Source organism: Stigmatopora nigra, chromosome 13 (genome assembly GCF_051989575.1).
Source record: "Stigmatopora nigra isolate UIUO_SnigA chromosome 13, RoL_Snig_1.1, whole genome shotgun sequence".
Lineage (NCBI taxonomy): Eukaryota > Metazoa > Chordata > Actinopteri > Syngnathiformes > Syngnathidae > Stigmatopora > Stigmatopora nigra.
In genome coordinates this window covers 8,269,166-8,292,163 of record NC_135520.1, presented here as the reverse complement: position 1 = coordinate 8,292,163, position 22,998 = coordinate 8,269,166, and the positions used below count along the sequence as shown (strand labels likewise).

Sequence of the window (22,998 nt, the reverse complement as noted above, 5' to 3'; positions counted from 1 at the left end):
AGTTTCAGTCAACAATCAAATCAAAATCATTTATTGTCATCATACACAAGATCAGGTTCAATGTATGAATGACAAACTATAAATGTATTTTTAAAGATTGATATATTAACAAAATAACCTTAGATTAGAGTATAATTTGTTCTCTTCTGTTAGCCCAGAACACTAATGTCCCAAAATCAGCTTTACCTTTTGAAATACCAATCATATATTGCTTACTCCTCCAAAAATACAACACTACAATATTTTTATATAGTGTTTTGTATGAGGAAATGATTACTCTATATAACAGCATATACAAATATACACTAAGCAGATCATTCAATATAATTCTAAAATAATCCTGATTTTGTAGCATTTTCTCCTTTAATGCTTATTGTGCTGCTCATTCTGTGTTTTCGCCTCATCCCCTTGAGGGCAGTATATCCCAGGCTTATACACTGTAAAATCAATGCCTTTCTCAGCTTCTCCGTACTGTATTAGTAATTATTTGTACTTTGCTGGATATACGCAATGTATACCTGTTTGCATACAGATAGTACCTGTTTAAAAAAGCCCAACGCTGCCACATAAGTACTAATCATTGTCTGTGGAGTGTTCCACTGTATTTTGATATCAAGGTTGTGAATGCATGTAGTTTTTTAGTTTGACAGTTTCTTTCATCTGAGACATTTAGATTTTCGATGGCTTAGGTCTTGCCAGGGCATTTGTGGCTTGTCAAATGCTTCTACGATGAGGAATTTAACTGGGAATTCCTTACTCTTGCACAATTGTTAAGACACTGCCGAGTCAATAAATTCAAATATCTATAGCACTTGATTATATTGGTATAGTCGCTTGTAGTTTTTAAGCATTTAAAAACTGATGCCGATGATAAACAGCCAGCTTTTAAAATGGTTTAAAGAGCGAACTACTCAAAGATAGAAAACTCGTCGTAATCAAGGATAGAGACACAATGTTCCATAAGGTGTTGCTGTGTGTGCACATCTCGCATTACAACTGGGAGCGCTCTATAGATTCCATCCTGCTGACAGGCCGGCCTTGCTGTTCCTGGCATCGTCCGTTGGCCAGCCAGCCCACCTGCCCGCTGTCTCCAGCGAGACGGGCTCCCTGTCCTTCAAGCCGTCTCCTTTTACAAAGCCTCACGATGGCTGAAATCCATACTCGTCTCCGGTGTAGAAAGGAAACCAGTGTTGATAAGAAAAAGAGCCCTTTTCTTGCTTTTTTTTCCCCCCTGGCGTATCTTGATTAAAAATTGCTGGGTGAAAGAAAAGAGGTACTAGCTGCACATACAGCCTTAGACAAAAATCTTGTCAGTTTATTTGAAATGTTAAGTACCATATTCTTTGTGGTCTGCGTTGGTCTGGTAGCCACGAGTGACTTTTTGCTCAAACTGTCAATTTGTCAACAAGTTGAGCTGATTTATTCCAACCGAACCAGCCCCGCTATCTCATTTTGACAGCTTTCAACCCCCCCTATTCTCTGCGTTATTCCCCCCAGCAACTAAATCAAGTCAACCCTTCTGTTCTAACACTGTGTTGATGCCAGTATTCCATCAAGAAAATAAGAGAACAGTGAGGAACCAGGCGCATTCACACTCCCGATTCTGATTACTGTTCCATTGTTGTTTTTTTTAATCATACCACAGGCTTTGTTAAGACCAATTACCATCAGGATATGAAGACCATTGTTATTGGGGCTGATTCAGGCGGACACAGTTACTTTCATATTATTCATTATTATTTATAAGAGGATTAACCATGGTGTTTATTTATCCAAAATTTTAGGTGGGTTTGACACAGTTTTTTGTCATAGAGCTCACATTTTTTGTAAAGTAGCATCAGTATCCATATATGCCACTAAGCGGCTTTTGGTTATGATGGAAAGTCTAAAGTAATAGATTGCTTTTGACATACTGCTAGAAAAAAAATCTGGAAACATGAATCCAGAGTTTCTATATCTTCAGATACAGGTACTCAAGACTTGGATATGTCTACTTGGAAATGTGTCTCAATTTTCATAGTGTAACTGTCCTCGCAGAAAGACATTTCACAAATGTTGAGGATGAATCAGGTTGTGAAAGTCCCCGGGAAAATAACTCGAATGAATCACAAATCCGACTCCTGAGAGCAAAACGGCTTTTTCTTTTCAGGCATGGCTGTCTGTATTTTTTTTCTCTAGGTTAACTCATGATAGACGTGTTGCTAAATGATACTAGCTTTTTGATCTTGTTCAATTTGTAGCTGTTTCAAATGAAATCCTATGATTTTTCAATTACCGGTAAGCTTTAAAAGTATTACTATCACCTGAATCTATTTTTTTTATAGGCCCTGCTTCCCACCAGACGTTGGTTCAACACGGTACTAGACGATTCCCACCTTATGGTGAGCTGCAACCTTTCCAGCCTCACCCAACGGGAGAAGGAGGGCCACCTATTCTGTCAGGTACAAGACCCTTGCGACACAATCCACGCACACCTTGAATGTCTTGAGTGCCGTTAATCCAAAGCAGGTGACTCATTCTCTTATTCTCTTCTGCATAGTTGCTCGACATGCTCAAATTCTACACGGGCTTCGAGATTAACGACCAGACAGGAATGGCTTTGACAGAAAAAGAAATGACAACATTACATTATGACAGAATCACATCATTGCAGGTAACCAACACAAATACATTTCAGTTTTTTTTTCCAGTGTTTTTTAAATTTCAGTGTTTTTACAAGCCACATTTACTTCAACATGAATGTCCCATTTCTCTTTTGCAGAGAGCAGCCTTTGCTCATTTCCCGGAGCTGCACGACTTTGCCTTGTCCAACGTAGCCGCGGTGGACACTCGAGAATCCCTGACCAAACATTTTGGCTCTCTCAGGTAAACGAGTTAAATGCATGTTTTCATAAAATGCTGCGTTAACCTCGTACGAGACATAAACATTGGCGTTCCTGCGGCCTCGTGTTAAGTCAGTGATGAACGGCACCAGTGTTGCCGCCTGAGTGCCGCCGCTAAATGGCAGCCAGCGCTGCCCACCGACAAGCAGCGAGCGAGCGAGGGGCACGCCTCATTAATTTAATCGATTTGCAGCGGCTTGAGAATAAACTCTTTGAACAGCTGTGTTTGTCACATTGGGTTAGCTTGCCAAAGAGCACACTGGCCTTAATAAACACATCCATTGTGCAGCTTACAGTCCTCCTTCAGGTGAAAAAAACATTATAGTCATATTTATGAGGGTTGCGCATAGTTTAGTCTGTTCGGACTTGATTTTTGAGTCGTTAAATGTACGTAGTTGGTATCTATTTAACTGCTGTATATGGTTAGCTTGCTTAAAACAATATTGAATTATAAGAATCTATTATCATGTATACTATTATTGGTTGTCTTGGTCATTTTCCCTATTTATTTTCTGCAAATTCAAATCATAACCTCCAATTCTTTAAAAAGAATTGCCAGTGTTACAGTGGTCAGCAGCTATTACATATAAACACCCAACTACCTTTTGCTCGACACAACATAAAATTCCTCTTCACCATATATCATCCTCCTGTCAAAGATTAGAAATGCTTGGACCTCACACTGTCTGACTTTAGAGCGTTATTAGCTGAGCATTGCTGAATCGGGTTAAATACTTTTGCTGAATCATTTCACGTATTTTCCCAAAGCAAAGCCACCCCCCATCCCGTCCCACCCCGTCCCATCCCATCTCAATCCTCCAGTTTTTGGCGGGTGCCAGAACGCCATTGTTCCTTGATCCGCAACTGCCATCCTGCGTGACTCCCCCACCGCCGCCATCCTCTGGAATAAGCCACTATCAGATTTAACGAGGCATTTTTTCCTTCCCCCATCAGAGCAACTCATGCTAATGCCACTTTATTCCTGCCGCGCAAACCTCTCACTAAGCTTCCAGTCACCCGTCGCTCCGAATTTATCCACTAATTCCCCAAAACACACAAACGGAGTATTATTGCTCAGCTTTGCCTATAAATAGAAGCTTCTGACACTTGCATAAAGCACCACTGAGTGTCATTTTAGGCCAGCAAATGAATTTAATACATGATCAAAGACAGTACTTTGGGAAATGCTGTAAAAGATATGTACTGTATATATTTTTTGGGGGGGTAAGCCTTTAGTTTCACCCTCACTTTAAAGCTTTACTCATTTGATATTTTGGTTCATTAACATTTATGATAGTTATTTCAACTTGAACCCCCCGGCCATGTTACATTTATTTATACTTGCTTTAGTCGCAACAATGCTTCCTCATAAGAGATTTAAGGCCAACAGTTGACAAAAATGGTGACATCTGATTTAAACCCCAAAAAAGTTGAGGAAAAACTTCTTGAGAAGATCAAGAAACCACAAGAATGGGGAGGCCTTGAAAATATAGGAGACCCTTCTTATCCTCCATTACCTGACTGGTACAAGATGTTTTTCAGTTTCATGCTGTACATATTACACCTCAAGGGAACTTAATTCTCTAGAAAATTCAGTCAAAAAGAATCAAGTATTGCCCAGAAGAGTTTAGAAATGAGATAACAGCATTACTTTTCTAAAGTCACTGGATTACCACACATCAATAGGGTCAAAACAACCCCGCAGGCTGTAAAATAACCCAGTTGTGCTACATGCCAGTGGCAGAGCTGCCAATCAAAACCTTGTCCAGTCATCACCAAAAGCTGCCAGCGAGCTTCTGTGTCTTCTTGCCGAGGGGCAGGGAAGCCCATACGGCCTCTTCCAGGTCATCTACCGGCCAGCAAAATGCAATGCTGGCACTATGTCATCCATTTGCGACATGACATGACTATGCGCACGGATAGAAGAGCCCACGTGTAGCTGTCAGAACCTAACACGCTTGTGTCCACAGTTCCTCACGCTTTTCCTCATGCTCCTCCCCTTTTTTTGTGGCGCAGTCCTTGCCCATGTCATGTCAAGCTGATTAAACCACACGCCTCAGTTTGTGGAGGCTTTGATTTTCATAATCCTGTCGCATCAATGCGGTCAGGACCATTTGATGCATGTGTGCTGACAGAGCAGGACCGCAAGTGTCAAAGTAAACAGGAGTGGCTTGGTGTAGCAGTGAGAATAGCAAAAGGACATCGCATTTCATGCGCACTGCACCATCATAATTGGAGGAACACGCACAAGTTAAGCAAGCGGTTGTGGCCCAACAAATGACGTGAATGTTGAACAACATCAAATTAGCAGCACTTACTATGGTGAAATGTCTCACCCAGTTTTCAGAAATCCACCATTATACTGTATTGGTATAAAAATAAATCATAACTCAAATAAATTTAATCCAATAACATATTACAAATCGCTTCGGACTTTCAACATAAATCTATTGGCAGTAGCGGACAAATTGGGAAGCGAATCAGGGAAAAGCTGGCATAAATGGTCAGTGCAAAAACAGGAATAGATTGTCACTGAGGTACTTCAAGCTGTTGGCCATGGCCTTAATGCAAAACATGTTTGACCATGGTCAGACACTAGTGCTAATGTTAACATCAACCATTATTGTACTAGCAAGGTTACTCCGTCTTAGTCCCAAACTGACAGGCTTTCCTCCTTCATAGCACTGATGTGAAGGCAGACACAATGTTGTGATATTATTTGACCAACAGTAATGATTATTTATTATCATCTTTTTTTATGATTATTAACTGTTTGAAACATTTACAAAATTGTATTACGTTCTCCTTAAAATTAAGATATTTACATCTAAAAACAGTACTTTCTATGTGAAATGTTTTTCCTCACTTGCAGTATTGTTCTCATTCATTCCATCTTTTAATCGCAGTCCTAATATGCTCCACCGGGTGGCATCTTACTTGTGTCTGTTGCCTGAGCTGCCCAAGGACCAAGAAACCACCCATGACAAAAAGGTTCTTCTTGAGCTCCTGGTAAGTGCAAGCTCAATTTAAATCAAATCCCTACACCCACCTAACTGCTTTATAATCCATTTCCACGGAATTTCAACATGTGTGCCATCGCTGTCAATACAGTCACTAAAACAAGTGTAAGGTTCCACCTATAGCTATTGTGGAGATATAGATCTTGGTATAAAAGATAACCCTCTTAACTAGTCATGCTCAAATATTTTATACACATTACCAGCCCTAAAAAGTGGGAGTATGATACAGATGTAAGTGTATTTATTTCATGGTCTTGTTGATGTTGTACCACCTCCCCAAGTGAAAATAAAAATGCATTACTATAGGTGCATATACACCCTTTCTCCACCTCCAAAAGACATTGATCAAGGCACAAAAGATGTGTTGTTGTGTAAAATGTCGTTCTTTAGGTATTATGTTGGCGGCAAAAATCCGCTTACATTATTTCCCTGTTTCAGGTGTCCCGTCACGAGCGCAGAATCTCTCAGATTGAGCAACTGAACCAGATGCCTCTTTATCCGACAGAAAAGATCATCTGGGATGAAAACATTGTCCCAACAGAGTACTTCTCTGGTGAAGGTATGAAAATACAGCCATTTGCTGACTGGCTCTTTATCTTAGTTTACGCATTGCAGTTCTCTTTCCCTACCAAGTGTCACATATTACTTTTCAATCTTATATACTCATACCTCTCTTTTCAGGCTGCCTTGCACTCCCCAAGCTCAACCTCCAGTTTCTGACCCTTCACGACTACCTGCTAAGGAACTTCAACTTGTTTCGCCTCGAATCCACTTATGAGATCAGACAAGACATAGAAGACGTGGTGTGGCGCATGAAACCATGGTAAGGGAACTTTTGCAATAAACCCTATTCATTTTGGCAGAGGAACTCATTGGAATTATCGACACCATCCAAAAATGGTTACAAGCGATTGACATAGCTACAAAGTACGATAAGATATATTATATATACCTCGATTGCTTTTAACGATGCTCACGTGACCATCCCAGCCCCATTTGTAACTGATCAAGAAAACACTTTAATCCTTCTTAACTTTTACGACTGAAGAGCCCTCTCATGGTGCTAAAGCACGGCACATTGATTATATTTAATTCAAAGACTATGACAAGTCGCTCCAGCACATTTGGAAACCCATTGCTTAACATATTAAGTGTTCCCATTATGTCAAGTGGTATCGCAACTTTTTACGTGTTGTTGCAGCAGAAAGTAAACAACTCGGCAGCAGTGTTGTCTGTCGCTGCCCCAAATCCAACTCATTTCAGGCTTGACAGCGGCCCACGGCACTTGTCACACCTCTCCTTTCTTTCTTTCTTTCTTTCTGTCTGTCCTTCAACAAACACACACATTCTCAGGCAGTCTGAATATGGCGGTGTGGTATTTGGCGGCTGGGCCAGGATGGCCCAGACCATCACGGCCTTCACCATCGTGGAAGTGGCCAAGCCCAACATTGGCGAGAGCTGGCCTGCCCGCGTGCGAGCTGATGTCACCGTTCACTTAGATGTGCAGGATCACATAAAGCACGAGTGGGAAGGTAATGGTTTAAGATTTTAAATTGACCAAGCTAACATTCCAGCCTATACAAAAATGTGGACTCGTCTTTAGAAAAATAATTGCATTGTAGTTGTTTGCAGTGGCATAGAATGATGATGATGCCTCTGATTCAAGTTTATTTCTCATATTTGGCCTCTTGTGTCCAGAAAAGTTAAATGATAAGACAAATATCTATGTGGATCATATGTGTTACACTCTATTAAATTGTAATATGTACCTGATAATGTGGCCTAACTTCAGGGTTTCCACATGGGGGGTGGATAAGACTATAATGTAGAATTTAGCATTTTCTTTACATGCTGGTACATGGAATTTCTCCTACAGGTTATAAAGATATTTTTCTATTTTTTTTGCGTACTGAAGAAGGGAAGGTCATATAATCCCCAATATTCCAACTCTAATTAAAATATCCTAAAAAAACTGTTGGATTTATTGTTTAGTGACTTGGTAGAATAATAAAAAGAGAGATAATTAGCTTTTCTCATTTTCAACGGCAGTTTAAAAAGAGTGCTAAGTTGCTACAAATTTTCAAATAAAAGAGAATGGTCACTGCTTGCTTTTCTACGGACGTCAACTTTGCACACCACCATTGCGGAACTTTTAATATTCAAATCTCTTGCAGTGAGACCTTTTAAAATGTGATTATTTAATATTCTATTTCCTTAAATGTAAATCAAGCCTACAGTATCACTTTCTATCCTGTCCCCTGCTTCTATAATTAGGAGTTCATGTTTTAAAGATCAGGTGCACGCTGACAAAGCAGTATCCCTCTTTTTCCTGACGCCTACCCCCACTATGCCACTATTGTGCCCCTACACACCTTTCTATCTTATCTGACTCTCAAATGCTCTCTCTCTTTCTCTCTCTCTCTCTTCCGCAGGGCTGCGTAAGCACGACGTTTGCTTTCTGATCACGGTGCGCCCCAACCTGGCCTACGGTACTCGTTTCGACCGGCGCCAAGCCTTCGTGGAGCAGACAGGCCTGGTGTACGTGCGGGGCTGCGAAGTGCAGGGCATGCTCGATGATCGGGGACGTGTCATCGAGGAAGGTACGACTCATAAGTGTACACATACACCCGCCACTAACACAGAATGACACACAGTCTCCATCCTTCCCATCAATGCAATCATTCCAAGCAGCTGATCCTTGGGAGAGGGTCACAAGTGGCGTTGTCATGGTGACAACCAGCGTAAGACCTGACCTGTTCACATTAACATCACATTAACCTGAGGTCGACAGTGACAACGCCCGAGAGCTGCAGGCCCTGCCCCCGTGTACCCCTTCCACCTTATTCGATTCATTTAATTTAGCTGCATAGGTTGATTGTGGATTTGTAAACCTTGAAGAATGCGCTATATTCCTGCAGAAACACACTCAATTTTTGTTTCTTTTCATACTTTGTATGAGTTTAAAGTCACCAGCTTTCTAACAGGTCTTCTAAATTCAAAGTGTCAGTTAGTTAATCCTCGACTCTGGTTGTCCTGCTATGCCGAGGTATAGATTTGTTTGTAAAAAGAACACATTTAATGGAAGGAGAGGGAGGGAGAAAAAGCTAACTGCATTTGGAATAGTGTCCATCTGAGCTGCAACACTGTAATGTCAAAAGTGTTTTGCATCGCTGTCGTATTCGATGGGCTTCCTCAGATATTGTCCCGAAAAAATATATGTGCAAAACGGTTAGCCAATCATCACAGTCATCTGCAAAGGTTAGACATTGTAGCCATCCGCTTACCCCTTTTGAAGGGTTTATGAGACCTCCACCCGTTTGAAATTTTAATCCTAGATCATTGTGATGATGTCTCATGAGATGTGCAATAATTCTAGTGGGATTTGCTGAGGTATCACTGGTAAAGGAAGCTTATTTTCCCTCAATATATTATTGCTTGCCTTGTGAATTGTATAACCTCAGGGACAACTCTAGAGGTGGCCAATGAAAAAGCAGAGGAGTGTCTGATTAAACTCAGTTGAGTACACGTTCGAGCTGAGCCAAGTTCTTCTCTCCATTTGGGCCAAAAGTAAAGGGGGAAAAAGCGCTGGCGGGCAAGCTGTCATCTCCGCTGACTTGAGGCGATGGCTGTCTGGTCCCGCTCGGCTTTTGAGATACCAGCCGTTGGAACGGTGACAGGGCGTCAGTCACTCTTGGAGTCATGACAACCCAATACACAACATGATGCACCGGTTACAGCTTCATCTCCTGAGGCGGAGTGACAGACAGGACAGGGGGTTCATATAGAGGCGAATGTGAAGAAAAACTCGAAAGGGAATTAGTTAAGGTTCCCTTTTAACTCATATTCTATTCATGATGTTTTTCATATCAAATAGATTCCATGTCCCTATTAGTCAGCCGTTTCCGAAAAAAAATAAACTCGGTATTTCTTGAAGTTTTGGTCATGCCTTTTAGCAATGCATTGACCAAATTGATCATCACCCAGTTTCCACTGAGGACAAATTACAACCTCAATTTATCCATATTTGGGGGAAAAAATCATTATGGAAATTGAAATATGATATAACTTCAGAAAAGCACCTCCCAGAATTATTGAAAAGTAGCGTACAAGGACACATTGCAGACTAATTGCCTTTGTAGTAATTAAATGTGAAATAACTTAATAACACGTGTTGACAAAAGTTCTTCTTAAATTAGTTTTTAGCCTCTAGTTTAAATTGAACTCATAATACAGCATCAATATTGTTTGATTATGTTACAACCTTTCTATTGGGTTGTTGCCTCTGTTTTATGTCGAAATCCAACAGGGGAGATATTATACTCGGTCACTTTTTATCTCTTCCGTAGAAAGTAAAATATGCAACAGTGACATGATATTTATCACTTTGCCTGAGAGCAAATGCTGTTCTTCACTCGCACTGAACATTGCCCAAAGCCATTGGTGTTTATTTTGTCCTGCCCATATGTAAGCACCCATATTTTGGTCTGCCCTTGCTCTTTTTCTACCCTGTTTGAATTAAATATGCAACAGGCATAGGTTTGTCCCCAAATAGTCATCTATCTGGCTTTGGGAACATGCCCAGCCTCCTTTGACTTGGTTAAACTTTCAGATATTCAACCCCCCTTGTGGATAAGTGATGGTCTGGCTTACTGGGAGGCAAGTGCACACATTGATAACCATGTACAAATCCAGGAGGCGGGTCCACTTTTATCAGTTACACCTGTGTTTTTCTTAATACATGATATTTCTGATAAAAATGATGGTTTAGCGTTCTGGTCGCACTCTTCCTTATGCTTTATTATATATGCTTGCAAAAGCAAGTGCACGTTTGCATCTTACAGAATGACAATATGGTTGTGGTTTTAGACGATCCTGCTCAGTTATTCTTTGCGTCACCTTCCAGCACACTTATTTATTTGTTTTAGCCATGGGGATTAGAAAATTCCATAGCTACACATAAGGACCAACAGACACAGGCAGGCAGACACACAACAGGAGGTCAACTAGATCGAGTATCATTCTCTACTGGCCCCTCACCTGCCCCACTGTGCCACAGATGACTATCCGCAGACATCCGTCAGGGAGCTGCCCTCGCTATACCCCGCACACTCTCTCTGAGTGGCTGCCTATGAGCCCCCGCCTCTACATTTTTCATCCTAAAAAAGGCAAAGCACTGTTGGAAGGCCAGGCCAGGGAAGGTTGTGTTATAAAAACTACTGTCTCACTCAAGGATAACGTGCCTTTTTTCTTCTATTGATTGTATTACAAGCATGCAAAGTTGCTACTCTGTGGTTGTAGTCATTGGGACAGCCCTAAGAATGTGTCTTTGATAACCCTACACCTTTGCTCTGCTACAATTTGTATTACTTTCTTTCATCACATTGCTTTTATTTTCCCAGGTCCCGAACCGAAACCCAAGCTCCGCGGCGACTCCAGAACATTCCGCGTCTGGCTGGACCCCAACCAGTATCAGCAAGACATGACCAACAGCATTCAAGCTGGCACAGAGGACCCCTACGAGACATTCAACATCATCATGAGACGCAAGCCGAAAGAAAATAACTTCAAGGTTTGGAGTGCATCAACAATCCCCCACCCACCCCCTCCCACTCTATGACACTTATTATATTCATTCGGGAGTTGTAGTTGTAAGGGTTGGGGCCAGGGCACGGCTGAGATTACGGCTATTCCAAGGCCCTTCTCAGTGGAATCTTTGCCTAGGAACCCTGCTCTTAAAGATAAAGGCTTACGATCAAGAAGAGGAGGCAAAGTCCCAATATTTTTATGTAGGTCAAGTTAGTAAGTTAAACCCCACAAGAACTTGAGCGTCAAACCAGCTCGTGTTTTTGTCTGAAAGCTACTCAACTGGGGTTTTGTCAAATCTACCATGTTCCAATGCGGGGCACATAAATCTGCCTTTTCCTACCCACACCCTAAAGAACAACAGATGTTTTTTGCAAGTCATTAGGAGCTGATGGGTATTCACTGAACATTCTTTTGCATCTTTGATGTTTTAGCACAGATAAAAGCAAACATGTTTCCAGCCTCACTGATTGACGCATAAGGTGCCGTTGAAGCTCATTAAAAGCAAACTGACAGATGGACATGTTTCCCGTTGTCCCATCAAAGCCTCCTGTTGGATGTTGTCTTAAAAAACACTAAAAATCCTGTCTAAATTTCCTGTCTCTCTCTCTCTCACATGGATGTTTGTTAAAATAGGCTGTTCTGGAGACCATCAGAAACCTGATGAATACAGAGTGCGTCGTCCCAGACTGGCTTCATGACATCATCCTTGGTTACGGCGATCCAGGCAGTGCCCACTACTCAAAAATGCCCAATCAGATCTCAACGTTGGACTTTAATGACACATTTTTGTCTATGGAGCACCTGAAGTCCTGCTTTCCTGGTTCCACCATTAAGCTCACTGAAGAGAACCCAGAACTGCAGGTCCCGCCTTTCAGGTAGAAGTCAAATCTTTATTTTTAATACATTAAACTAAAATCTTTAACACTAACCATCAAATTTTTTTGTCTCTATATTACAAGAATCAAGTTTCAAGTCCCAAACCAAACTGACAAAGGAAAGAAGAGGAAGGCAGACACTGATGATATAAAAAAGGAGCAGACCTTGATAGTTTCTCCCTATGTAACACCCAACCGTGGACCCTACCCATACAATCAACCTAAAAGGTGAGAACTCCATTGTTAACAACAATTTTCCATTCTATGCTTCAAGCATTTTTGTTGTCGTTTTGTTTCATTTGTAAAGTACAGTTCAGTGAATGCACATATAAAACTGGTGGGGTTCAGTAGCTCCAATAAGGTTACGAACCACTGGTTTATAGTGTCTGACTAATTACCTGCCTTAATAACATTATTTCAGGAACACGATTCACTTCACGCCCACTCAGATCGAAGCCATCCGAGCCGGCATGCAGCCAGGGCTCACCATGGTAAGTTGTTCACCTTGACTGGTTTAAATAGCAGTATTATGAAAAAAAAAAACATCACCTCTAACATTATGTTGAGTTTAGGAGGGAATTTTTAAACCACAGCTTTTGAAGTGGACATTTTACCAGATTTGCACATCTATAATTGTATATTTTCCACTCATCTTACTTTGAACACACCATTCCAGCCCTCTACTCATGTTTCTTCAATCATCTACAACTTCACGCTAGCTCTTGAAACAGCATGAAAAGGCCTTCTTTTACTGAGGTTGCAGTAGTCGTTAAATCTAACAATAAAGACACGGTCGCCACCTCCCCCAGCATTCTCTTGTTTTCATACTAGGTGATTACACACTGATTTATTCAGGAATGCTAAATTGCACTCATTATTTTCCAGTAGAAAAGACTCACCTGAGATGCATAGATGAGAATTTTGTTGTTGTTTTTGTTACAGTCCTCCCCTCCCTTTCCACTCCTACTGAAATAATCCTTAATTCATGCTGATGGAAGGTTTTTAGGATACCAATGCTTGCTTTAATTTCAAACAGATATACACTGCAACTTCTCGGGCCAGTTGAAAATATGAGCTGGACGCCAGCAATTTAATTATCTCTTAATTTCCCTCTTTCTCTATCTCCAGGTTGTCGGACCGCCGGGTACCGGAAAGACCGATGTTGCCGTCCAAATCATTTCCAACATCTACCACAACTTTCCTGACCAGAGGACGCTCATAGTCACACACTCTAACCAGGTTAGCCCATCAGCCTGCACATGACTTGACACATCCATAAATGTTTGTTATTATAAGGAGTGCATCTTATCTAAATATATTCCCCTTGCATTTCTCTTGGCTACCAGGCTCTAAACCAGCTGTTTGAAAAGATCATGGCACTAGACATTGATGAGCGCCACCTCCTGCGTCTCGGCCACGGAGAGGAGGAACTGGAGACTGAGAAGGACTTCAGCAGGTGAGGACAGATGAGCCACTTTTGGCACGCCAATGATACCAGTGGGAGATGCCGTCTAGGCAAACAAACTTTGGAGAACTATCTTATATCCTAATCAAAGCCAACATACACACATACACTTCCACTTACCCAGCTAAATGAGTCTTTGCCAAAACAGACAGAGCCACCTGATACTCTCGTATAGACATCCTCGCCCTGTCAGGGTTTTCAATCCGAAATCTCTCTCCGTTCACCTAATAATTATGACTCTCATTATTCCGGTTCACCTAATAATTAGGACTCTCATTATTCTGGATCTCCAAGCACTCTGAGAAATGATTTGTTGGCAAAATACGGCCCGTGGGCCATATGCATGGGTATATGCTCTGTTTTTTTGGGGGGTTTGTACATAGGTTTTGTTCAATATTTGTCAAGTCTTTGTGATGAAGTGTTAATTTATCAAATGCAGATATTTTTCCTGCTTTAACGTGTACTTATTTATAGGCTCAAATAAGTAGTCCTTTTCCTCCCTGTAAAAAACAAATTTCTTGAGTGGCACAATACTTTGTTAGAAGGTGTAGGGTTAGCTCATTAGCAGGTTTGCATTACCATGACTACTTTGAGCTCATCAAGAGCGCCTAAGCGAGAACTAAAGGAGAGAAAAAACTGCTTGAAAAGACAGTAAGGCTATATTAATATGATAGGGGTTGATGCCCAATTCAGCTGTTTTGCTTGTTCCAGTGTTGAATTTAACCCTTCATATTGCAACACGTGACTGTTAAGGGAACACTTCCATGACGTCAGACCCTTGTGGACTTTAACACGTCATCACGTGTCAAAGTGTTTACAGAAGTAAAGCGAGGGGTCCGCCATGATGCTTTCGTGGCTATTTTGAAGATTTTATGTTATTGAGCAAACCTTTTTCCCCCCTGATAGCTTCCCATTAGGGATCTCGAAAATAATATTATTCTTTGTACCTTAGGTCCATCATTTTTTGTTTGCATTTGCTGTTTTATATTTTATATGTTTCATGCAATTTCGTTGATTTGATTGGTCTTTTTAACAAGTATCTACTCTATAGCTTTGGCCCATGTTGTCATGGTAACAAAAATTGTTCTCATTGGCACACCCAATCGTAGTGACTGATAAGAGTCAAAGCCATTTAAACAGAGCTGTAAATTAAGGCTGAAAATTACATTATAATTCTTATCACTGACATATTAGCCTGGAATTTGGTTTTTCAATCTGGGATGGGAGTAGAATATGCCCTGTTTAATACCATCCACTGCCCTTTAAATGTTTCCATATAAATAAGCATGTGCCATTGACTACGAATTAAATATTTTAAATGGGTACTATTTCAAGTTTGTTTCTAGGCAACCATATTAATTACAGAGCAAATTACATCTAATAGTGTGAGAAAGGTAGGATAGTTGTTGGGGGGGGGGGGTTATGCATGTGCTGTGGTGCCCCGTTTTGTCTTTATAAGCTATTTATTAATACTTGCTTAACAAATCTGTTTGTAAATTATGTAGGGTTAAAAAAAGGGTTTCATCAATGGGTATGTGAAAAGAAAAGTGTTTTTGCTGGTATCTTTTAATACGATCCTTACCTGCCTGTGGATATTTTGTAACAATGTGCCCCTCATAGCTTCTTCCACTCTTGTATTACTGAGTACTAAAGAATTTTAATCAACACCAAATATGCAAGGTTAGAAAACGGAGACCTGACAAATGGAAGTAAATGATAAAATATATTTCTTTGTCGCTGCCCAACGGTCCAAATTAACTTATTGCCCGACGTTGACACCGTCAGACGTCCAAATTGGCAATCCATTTGAACTTCAAACAGCCATCCTCCTTCCTGTCTACCTTTTGTCAATGCCACTGAAACATGATCATTCTCTGCCCACCTTCCCAGTTTCAATGGATTTATTGTCTATTACCGTAAATAGCAGCTATTGAGTTATGTAGTAGTGCCTGTAGTCCAAGGTTAAAAGCAATAACCTGTATGTGTGGATAGCTACATCACATGTTAGTTTTCCTGGGCATGAAGATCACTTTTTTGTTTAATTAGACTCTGGCCAAAAAGGTGGAGCTGGGCCATTGTCTTTTGAGTCGTTTGCTGACTGCGGATCTTTGCACATATTCTAAAAATAGTGTAACCCCTAGAAACCTTTCCACTTCCTGTCTGTGGGTACTTTATACCGCTCTCTGATTGCATTGCATTAACACTAATCAGGTGCACCAAGCCAAGGACAGAAATTACACACTGTAGTAAATGCTCTGACGTCAATTCCAAAAAGTAATAATACTTTTTTTCCAGATTTATAGTAGTGGTACTACCCAAACATATCGAATTAAATTGTTTCATGTTGGACATTTGACACAAAAGTGTTAAACCAATTGTAATGAGCCAAAATTATATTGATTTGCATTTTATTCATTGATTTAACATGTAAAATTCACCATATAAGTTACACTATAGAAATAGAGCAAGTAGTACTGTATGTGTGATTGATGAGTCGCTTCAATCCATCTATAGGTATGGCCGTGTGAATTACGTCCTGGCCCGTCGATTGGAGCTCCTCAAAGAAGTCGGGAGGTTTCAAGAGAGCTTGGACGTCCCTGGTGACGTCTCCTACACCTGTGAGACAGCCGGACACTTTTACCTCTACCAAGTAAGCAGTTATTTTGTTTCTCAATACATGGGAACATCTACTGCACTTGACTGCTTCCTCTCTACTATTTCTTTACATCATTTTTGGGTTGGTGACTTTGGCGTATTTGGTTTCCACCAAGATCCTTACTTTTGCATAATTTTGTGTTTTCTGTATGAAGATACTGTTGTCACCTTATTGCCACACATATTTTTGTTCCGTTACTGCTTGCATGAGACCGCAAATAACCCATGCAGAGCGAGAAGCACGCTGTCAGCCTTCACTGTTTATGGCTGACACCTAATTATCACTGGACTCTTGGGTCGTAGGAACGACTCCTTCAGCTCCATGCTGTTCATTGAAGCAGCACTCCCCGTGTGAGAAAAGCTTTAAAATAGCTGCGCCTAGACTTCAGATTGTATGTTGTTTCTATCTAGACATTTGGCACAAGTGTTGCATCTCGGGCTCTTTTTGTGTGTGTGCTGGCTATGGTTGAAAATCATGATGAGGAAATGAATAGAAACTGTCTAGCTGTATATTATACAATATTAGCACTGCAGTTACAGAGATCTCCAGCTTTGAAAAGATTTGAAAGCCCTTGGCTGATATTAGCTTTTATCGACTCAATCCTCTTCACTGTATAGAAGTACTAATGTCAAAAAGTTTCGCCAGCTCACCCAATAGGCATTGTCCAATGATTTCAAGGTTACAGGCTGATCTTTAATTTAGAACAGGTGTCCCGCCAGGCTTATAAAGCACTAAGGGAAACCCTGCTGTTCCTTCGAGCCAAATTGCCAAAGTTGCCTTTCACCAAGGAAGTTTATACCATGATTGCCTGCTGGTTAGTTGAAGCCGCTTTATTAGTTTCACAGCTAGAGCAACTCCCCATGTGTACTCCGATCTGTTTTCATTTGTCTTAAAAAAAAAAAAAAAAGGTCACTGCAAGTGACTGATGTAGCATTTAGAGTGAGAAGTGGTTCTAGCGCTCTCAAACTGATCAACTAATTTTCTGGCAAAGGGTATATTTCTATTCGTAGCCCAAAATTGCCTTAAAATGATTGAAGGCCCCAACTGTATTTAATGGTTCAAAACATCGACTTGCCCTCTACTACAGGTGGTGTCCAGGTGGGACGAGTACCTAAGCAAAGTCAAGCCCAAAGAGGGTGCGAAAATGGAGGTTGAGACCGTAGCGCAGCACTTCCCTTTCCACAAGTACTTCGCTAATGCCCCCCAGCCCGTCTTCAAGGGCCGCTCCTACGAGGAGGACATGGACATTGCAGAGGGCTGTTACCGCCACATTAAGAAGATATTTACCCAGCTGGAGGTAAGGTCACACTTGTAAATAGACACACATTTCCTCAATGACAGTGGTATTCATAGAACGACAATTACAGTTGAGATTATTTATGTGAACACAGCAACAAATTACACAAATGAATGTGTAATCAACAATTATGTTAGAGAGCAGCCGTATAAATCATCGCAGTATCTAAGTAACTGTTTGTGGATGTACTGTAATATAATATAACTCGTTACATCATTACAATAACTATCGTTTCATGCATTTACTGTACCTGTAAATTAGAAAAATTATACTTCCACTGATGGCGTAACTAATCCGATCAGGACTGACGGCGAGTAATAGAACTGGGGCCCCTAAAACCAAATGATAAAGAGAATTTTACACATGCCCACAACAGCATTAATGTCAAATGTACAACTGCAGTACATGTCATATTTCCACCTACTAACCGTGGTTGAAATGTAAATATAGTCAATTACTATTACTACATTACTATCAGAGACAGATTATGCCATTGTAATGGGTTTAAAACAATTGTAATAATTAAAATCACACTTTGATATTTATAGTATGTGGAAAATTCTCAATAGCTGAATGACAGTATTCCGCATTCACATCTTGAGTTACCTTCAAAGATCTTTTAAGTGTTCTTGTTTCCCATGTTTTTCACTATTATCATTTCTTCTTAGCACATTGAGTAATCCTATAGAGATAACAATAACATATCAGATTTATGGGAACAGCAAGGAGGCCCTGTGAAAAAGCAATAAAGGCATTATTGACTGGAGGTAATATCCCAACATGCCTGGTGACCTTGATTTATCCAGCATCAAATCGAATCCCCCCACCACCACCACCACCACCACCAACACCACCCCTTCTTTTCTCCTCCCTTGGCCTCGCCCAAGATGCAGCAGTATGCCTACTCATGAGAGGGAGGCATGGCTGCTGAATTTGCGTATTTGTCTGCCATGTCCACATGTCACTGTACAGAATGTGCTCAATTCTAACTCTAACGACACACTACCCAAACCTGTAAGTATTGTAGTATTGTATGTACAGTAGTAGTGAAGCATCTCAACTGAGTCTACTTCCGTAGAGTCAAATTTGGTTGTAGGCAGAGAAAGCCACACCATCTTGCAAGTGCACATTATCACATACTAATTGTGTAGTCTTTCACAGGAAAAGGTGCCTTAAAGGCTCCTGTCTCCCAGACTCTGCTTGTCTTGGGCTTTGCTGTCTTTGTGTCATTACTTGATTTCACCTTCTATCTGGCCCAAAGCCACCAGTGTTAAAAGTATCTCATAAATATTGGAGGTCGTGATTGGTTCAACATTTAGCCTAAAATAGTAGCACATCAAATATGTATAACTCAGTGGTCGTGTGGTATTGCAACCCCCTGCAGATATTCCTCTTTCTACGACAATATTTCCATCCACCCCCCTCTTTCAGCTTATGTTATGTCTCCTCTTCCCTGGATAATGTGATTTGTCTGGCGATAACCACACACACACACTCACGCTTTATCTTGGGCGAACATCGCGATTGTATCATGTCAGTGGGGTTAATCAGTGATAAACACTCCCTCAGTTGTACTTCATCGTACAAAAGAGTATATTCCACTGAGGTTTTGGGGCATTTTGGAATTTTGGGGTCCAAATCTATACTGTAAAACTCAATTTTCCACACAGGAACTGAGATTTGTCATTTTACTGCATCGTATACAATGTCTGCTCTCTTTAACTTCTGCATCTAGTTCTCATTTTTGACATCAGTTTTTGATCAATTTGATTCTACTTAAATTGTCAACCTTGCTCAACCACTGGGGTTTTACTGTTATAGAGCCTTTTCTTTTTGGTGGTATTATTACGCAGTAGATATCAGAGTCATATATCATCTAGTTCAGCAATCATCTTGTCTGTTGCTCTTCTCAATGAACAATCATTTTGTCAGCATCATCTTCTGAAATGTTCAGTTGGTTTTAATCCAACCAAAACTTCTATCCTTCTTATTTTTTATTCTTATATATATTCTCCAATAGGAGTTCAGAGCCTTCGAGCTGCTCAGGAGTGGACTGGACCGAACTAAGTACCTGCTGGTGAAGGAAGCCAAGATTATTGCCATGACCTGCACACACGCTGCCCTCAAAAGACATGACCTGGTGGAATTGGGATTCAAGGTTAGTCTACCCACCTACTTTCATCATGATTTCAAATAAGTCATAACTAAGTCGCTATTTTGCCTCATTAGTATGATAACATCCTGATGGAGGAAGCCGCTCAGATTCTGGAGATCGAGACCTTCATCCCCCTGCTCTTACAGGTACTCATCTCTTCAATTATCTACTAGTTCTTGATTTGACTGTACGTCTATGCCTAATTTAAACTAGTTGCACAGATTTTCCTTCCACCATTTAATTAGAATTATCCATACAGTCCCCCAAAAAGTAAAAGTGGTCACAGACACTTAATATACAGTAGATGTTGCTATTCCTACATTGAAAAATTAAATTGTCTTTAAAACATGTGGTCTAAGTCGTCATGAATGCATGAACTGTTTGTTAGATGATAAATTCTAAATGTGATCCTGATCTTTTCAAATGCAGTCACCCCAACACTGAAAAAATATACATAGGACTACAAATAATACATTACACTGCATTGGAGTAAATCTCTAACTTGTGTGGGCCATAAATATTCATCCATTTGATATCTTTATGGACCGATCCATTATCTATCTGCCCCTCCGTTTTAAATTCAGCAGTACAACTCCCATCATCAAGCCTCCCACCACCTGACCTGTGTTCATTACAGCCTGACTGATGGGCGCCAGGCAGAGTAATGACGCTTGTCTTTGGTAGTTGCGCCTAATTGTCCGCGATAGCGCTAATGTCTGTTTACAGACGAGATCATTAAGCGCATCAACCCGCCCAACAACCACACCAGAACTCCTCGTCTCTTTTAGATGCGGTTTGTTTGTTTTTTTCATTTTGAATGAGTGACTGACTCATACTTAACTGCCAGACGCGAGAGAAAGGTGAAATCACTTTTTCCGCCATTGGCAATAAATCCTGTACACTCTGGGGGAAAAAAAAGTCATGTTTCAGGTAAACTACACTTTATAAAGTACATTTGTACTCCCTTTTCCACACTCTATGTCACAAAATTTCAGGCTATTTTACATTTTGTATTTAAATATGATAAGATTGTGGCCATATGTGTGTGATCCCTCTCTGATCCTTAAATACCACATCCAAATGTCATCATTCCACTGTAGAACCCAGAGGATGGGTACAGCAGGCTGAAACGGTGGATCATGATTGGCGACCACCACCAGCTGCCCCCTGTCATCAAAAACATGGCCTTCCAGAAGTACTCCAACATGGAGCAGTCGCTGTTCACACGCTTTGTTCGCCTTGGCGTACCCACCATTGATCTGGACGCCCAGGGACGTGCACGCGCCAGGTCAGGAATTTGATAGGACCTTCATTTTTTGCTCTGTCTTTTTTTTTAATTGTTGTTTATACCAGAATTTGTGTTGCTTGGCCTTTACAGTCTGTGCAACTTGTACAACTGGCGCTACAAGCACCTGGGCAACCTCCCTCATGTCCAACAGTTGCCTGAGTTCCAAGTACCTAACCCCGGCTTGAGCTTCGACTTCCAGCTCATAAAAGTTGAGGACTTCAATGGCGTGGGGGAATCGGAGCCCAACCCTTACTTCTACCAGGTCAGTAAAGGAATCCCTCAACTCTTGCTATAAACAAAACAAACAGTTGCCTCAGTGGCGGCGGTTGATAGACGGCCAACCCCTTTAAACTGTTCAATTGGATTGAACATTGTTTCATGGCATCAAATAACATTAAATACAGTAATCCTGTAGTAAATCATAACATTCTGTTCTCATAGTATAAAAAAAACATTGCTTTGATTTTTTTTTTCTTATCGCCCAGCAGTAACTCAAAGTGAGACACAAGTCTGCCCCATACACATATATAAGCACACTCTTTGTTCTGGGGTCGGATAACATTTCATATTCCTGACATTGCTGAGATACTTGTGTAAATGTGTTAGTGTGTATAGCTAGTGGGTAGTTTTTTTGCAACTTATCACAGCCTTTCTAATTTCCATGACAGTCATGAAATCGAAATAAGACAAATTGGTCATAGTATTATGCATGCAAAAAATTAAAATCCAGAAAGTAACAAATTAGAATTTCAACACCACCTCAAAAAGAAATTAAAAAAATCTTTAGTTTTCCATAAACCATGTCAAAAACGGTACAGTGGTGCTGAATCATTACTCTCCACAACAACTGAGAAATTAAAATGCCCCGATCCCCTAATGCATCACATAAATGTCATCTGGTGGCCAGCGCGTATGCCCATGTTTCCCTGAACATCTTGATTGTTCCGAAATGCAGACCATGTGCAATTCCCGAGGCTCTGGGTCACATGAACCTCCACTCCATTTGACTGTTGCCATTTGCTCCCTCCTCAAGGGAATCACCCATGGTTCCTGACTAACACGGGCGCAGACACTCATCTGGAAAGACGATAACGCAATATTGACTTTTGCGCACTCAATACTATACCCCAAAACTGAAAATGCAATAATTTACACCAATAATATACCAGTTAAACATTTATATTTGTTGGTTGATTGGTTAATTACCTGTTGGGTTAGACTGTGATATTGCGTGGGCAGTGTGAACCAGTTCTGCATCTGCCGGTAGGAATCAGAGTGCTAACAAAGACTGTGACACTTTCTGACATGTCGACTAGGATGCGACTGGATGGGGAACTGTTGATGAGGGTGCGTCAATAATTAGCAAAGATATGAGGCTGTGGTGCTGGCCTAATTGGAACAGGATGAATAATGCATACCGCAGGCTTGCCCTTTCTTTTTTCCTCTTACTTTTGAAGGGCAGAATGGAACCTTGGATAGAGGATTTTCCATGCTCAGAAATGTGTCTAATTGAAATTGGGTTAACTGAGGTAAATAGTGCCTGTTGTCGTCTCCCTTTGTCCCATGTCAAGGGCGACTCCCAATGTTAATGGAGATTTTTATGAAGAGCAACATTTCAAAATGATGTTAAAAACTCTTCTGATTAAAGAAAAAAAAGACTTATTACTGGATTAAAAACTGGGCAAAAACAGGTTTATTCCTTGAAAGAATTAAAAATTTAATAGATGCAAAAAATACAAATAAAAATTGACCTGTCTTCCCCCAAACTGGAATA

General features: G+C 40.7%; 1 protein-coding gene across 4 annotated transcripts in view; it reads left to right on the top strand.

Annotated features, from left to right (window-relative positions):
• aqr (aquarius intron-binding spliceosomal factor) overlaps positions 1 to 22,998 on the top strand; it is a 35,277-nt gene that overhangs the window by 3,928 nt on the left and 8,351 nt on the right. For all 4 annotated transcript variants that reach the window (XM_077731769.1, XM_077731766.1, XM_077731765.1 and 1 more), the window contains exons 12-31: positions 2,325 to 2,441; positions 2,540 to 2,653; positions 2,762 to 2,865; positions 5,789 to 5,891; positions 6,341 to 6,461; positions 6,584 to 6,725; positions 7,256 to 7,434; positions 8,335 to 8,502; positions 11,302 to 11,471; positions 12,122 to 12,363; positions 12,448 to 12,591; positions 12,785 to 12,854; positions 13,492 to 13,602; positions 13,710 to 13,819; positions 16,343 to 16,478; positions 17,572 to 17,781; positions 19,802 to 19,939; positions 20,011 to 20,082; positions 21,037 to 21,224; positions 21,315 to 21,486. In XM_077731769.1, coding sequence (XP_077587895.1) covers positions 2,325 to 2,441; positions 2,540 to 2,653; positions 2,762 to 2,865; positions 5,789 to 5,891; positions 6,341 to 6,461; positions 6,584 to 6,725; positions 7,256 to 7,434; positions 8,335 to 8,502; positions 11,302 to 11,471; positions 12,122 to 12,363; positions 12,448 to 12,591; positions 12,785 to 12,854; positions 13,492 to 13,602; positions 13,710 to 13,819; positions 16,343 to 16,478; positions 17,572 to 17,781; positions 19,802 to 19,939; positions 20,011 to 20,082; positions 21,037 to 21,224; positions 21,315 to 21,486 — 2,811 coding nt within the window. The remainder of the gene's footprint in view (positions 1 to 2,324; positions 2,442 to 2,539; positions 2,654 to 2,761; positions 2,866 to 5,788; positions 5,892 to 6,340; positions 6,462 to 6,583; positions 6,726 to 7,255; positions 7,435 to 8,334; positions 8,503 to 11,301; positions 11,472 to 12,121; positions 12,364 to 12,447; positions 12,592 to 12,784; positions 12,855 to 13,491; positions 13,603 to 13,709; positions 13,820 to 16,342; positions 16,479 to 17,571; positions 17,782 to 19,801; positions 19,940 to 20,010; positions 20,083 to 21,036; positions 21,225 to 21,314; positions 21,487 to 22,998) is intronic.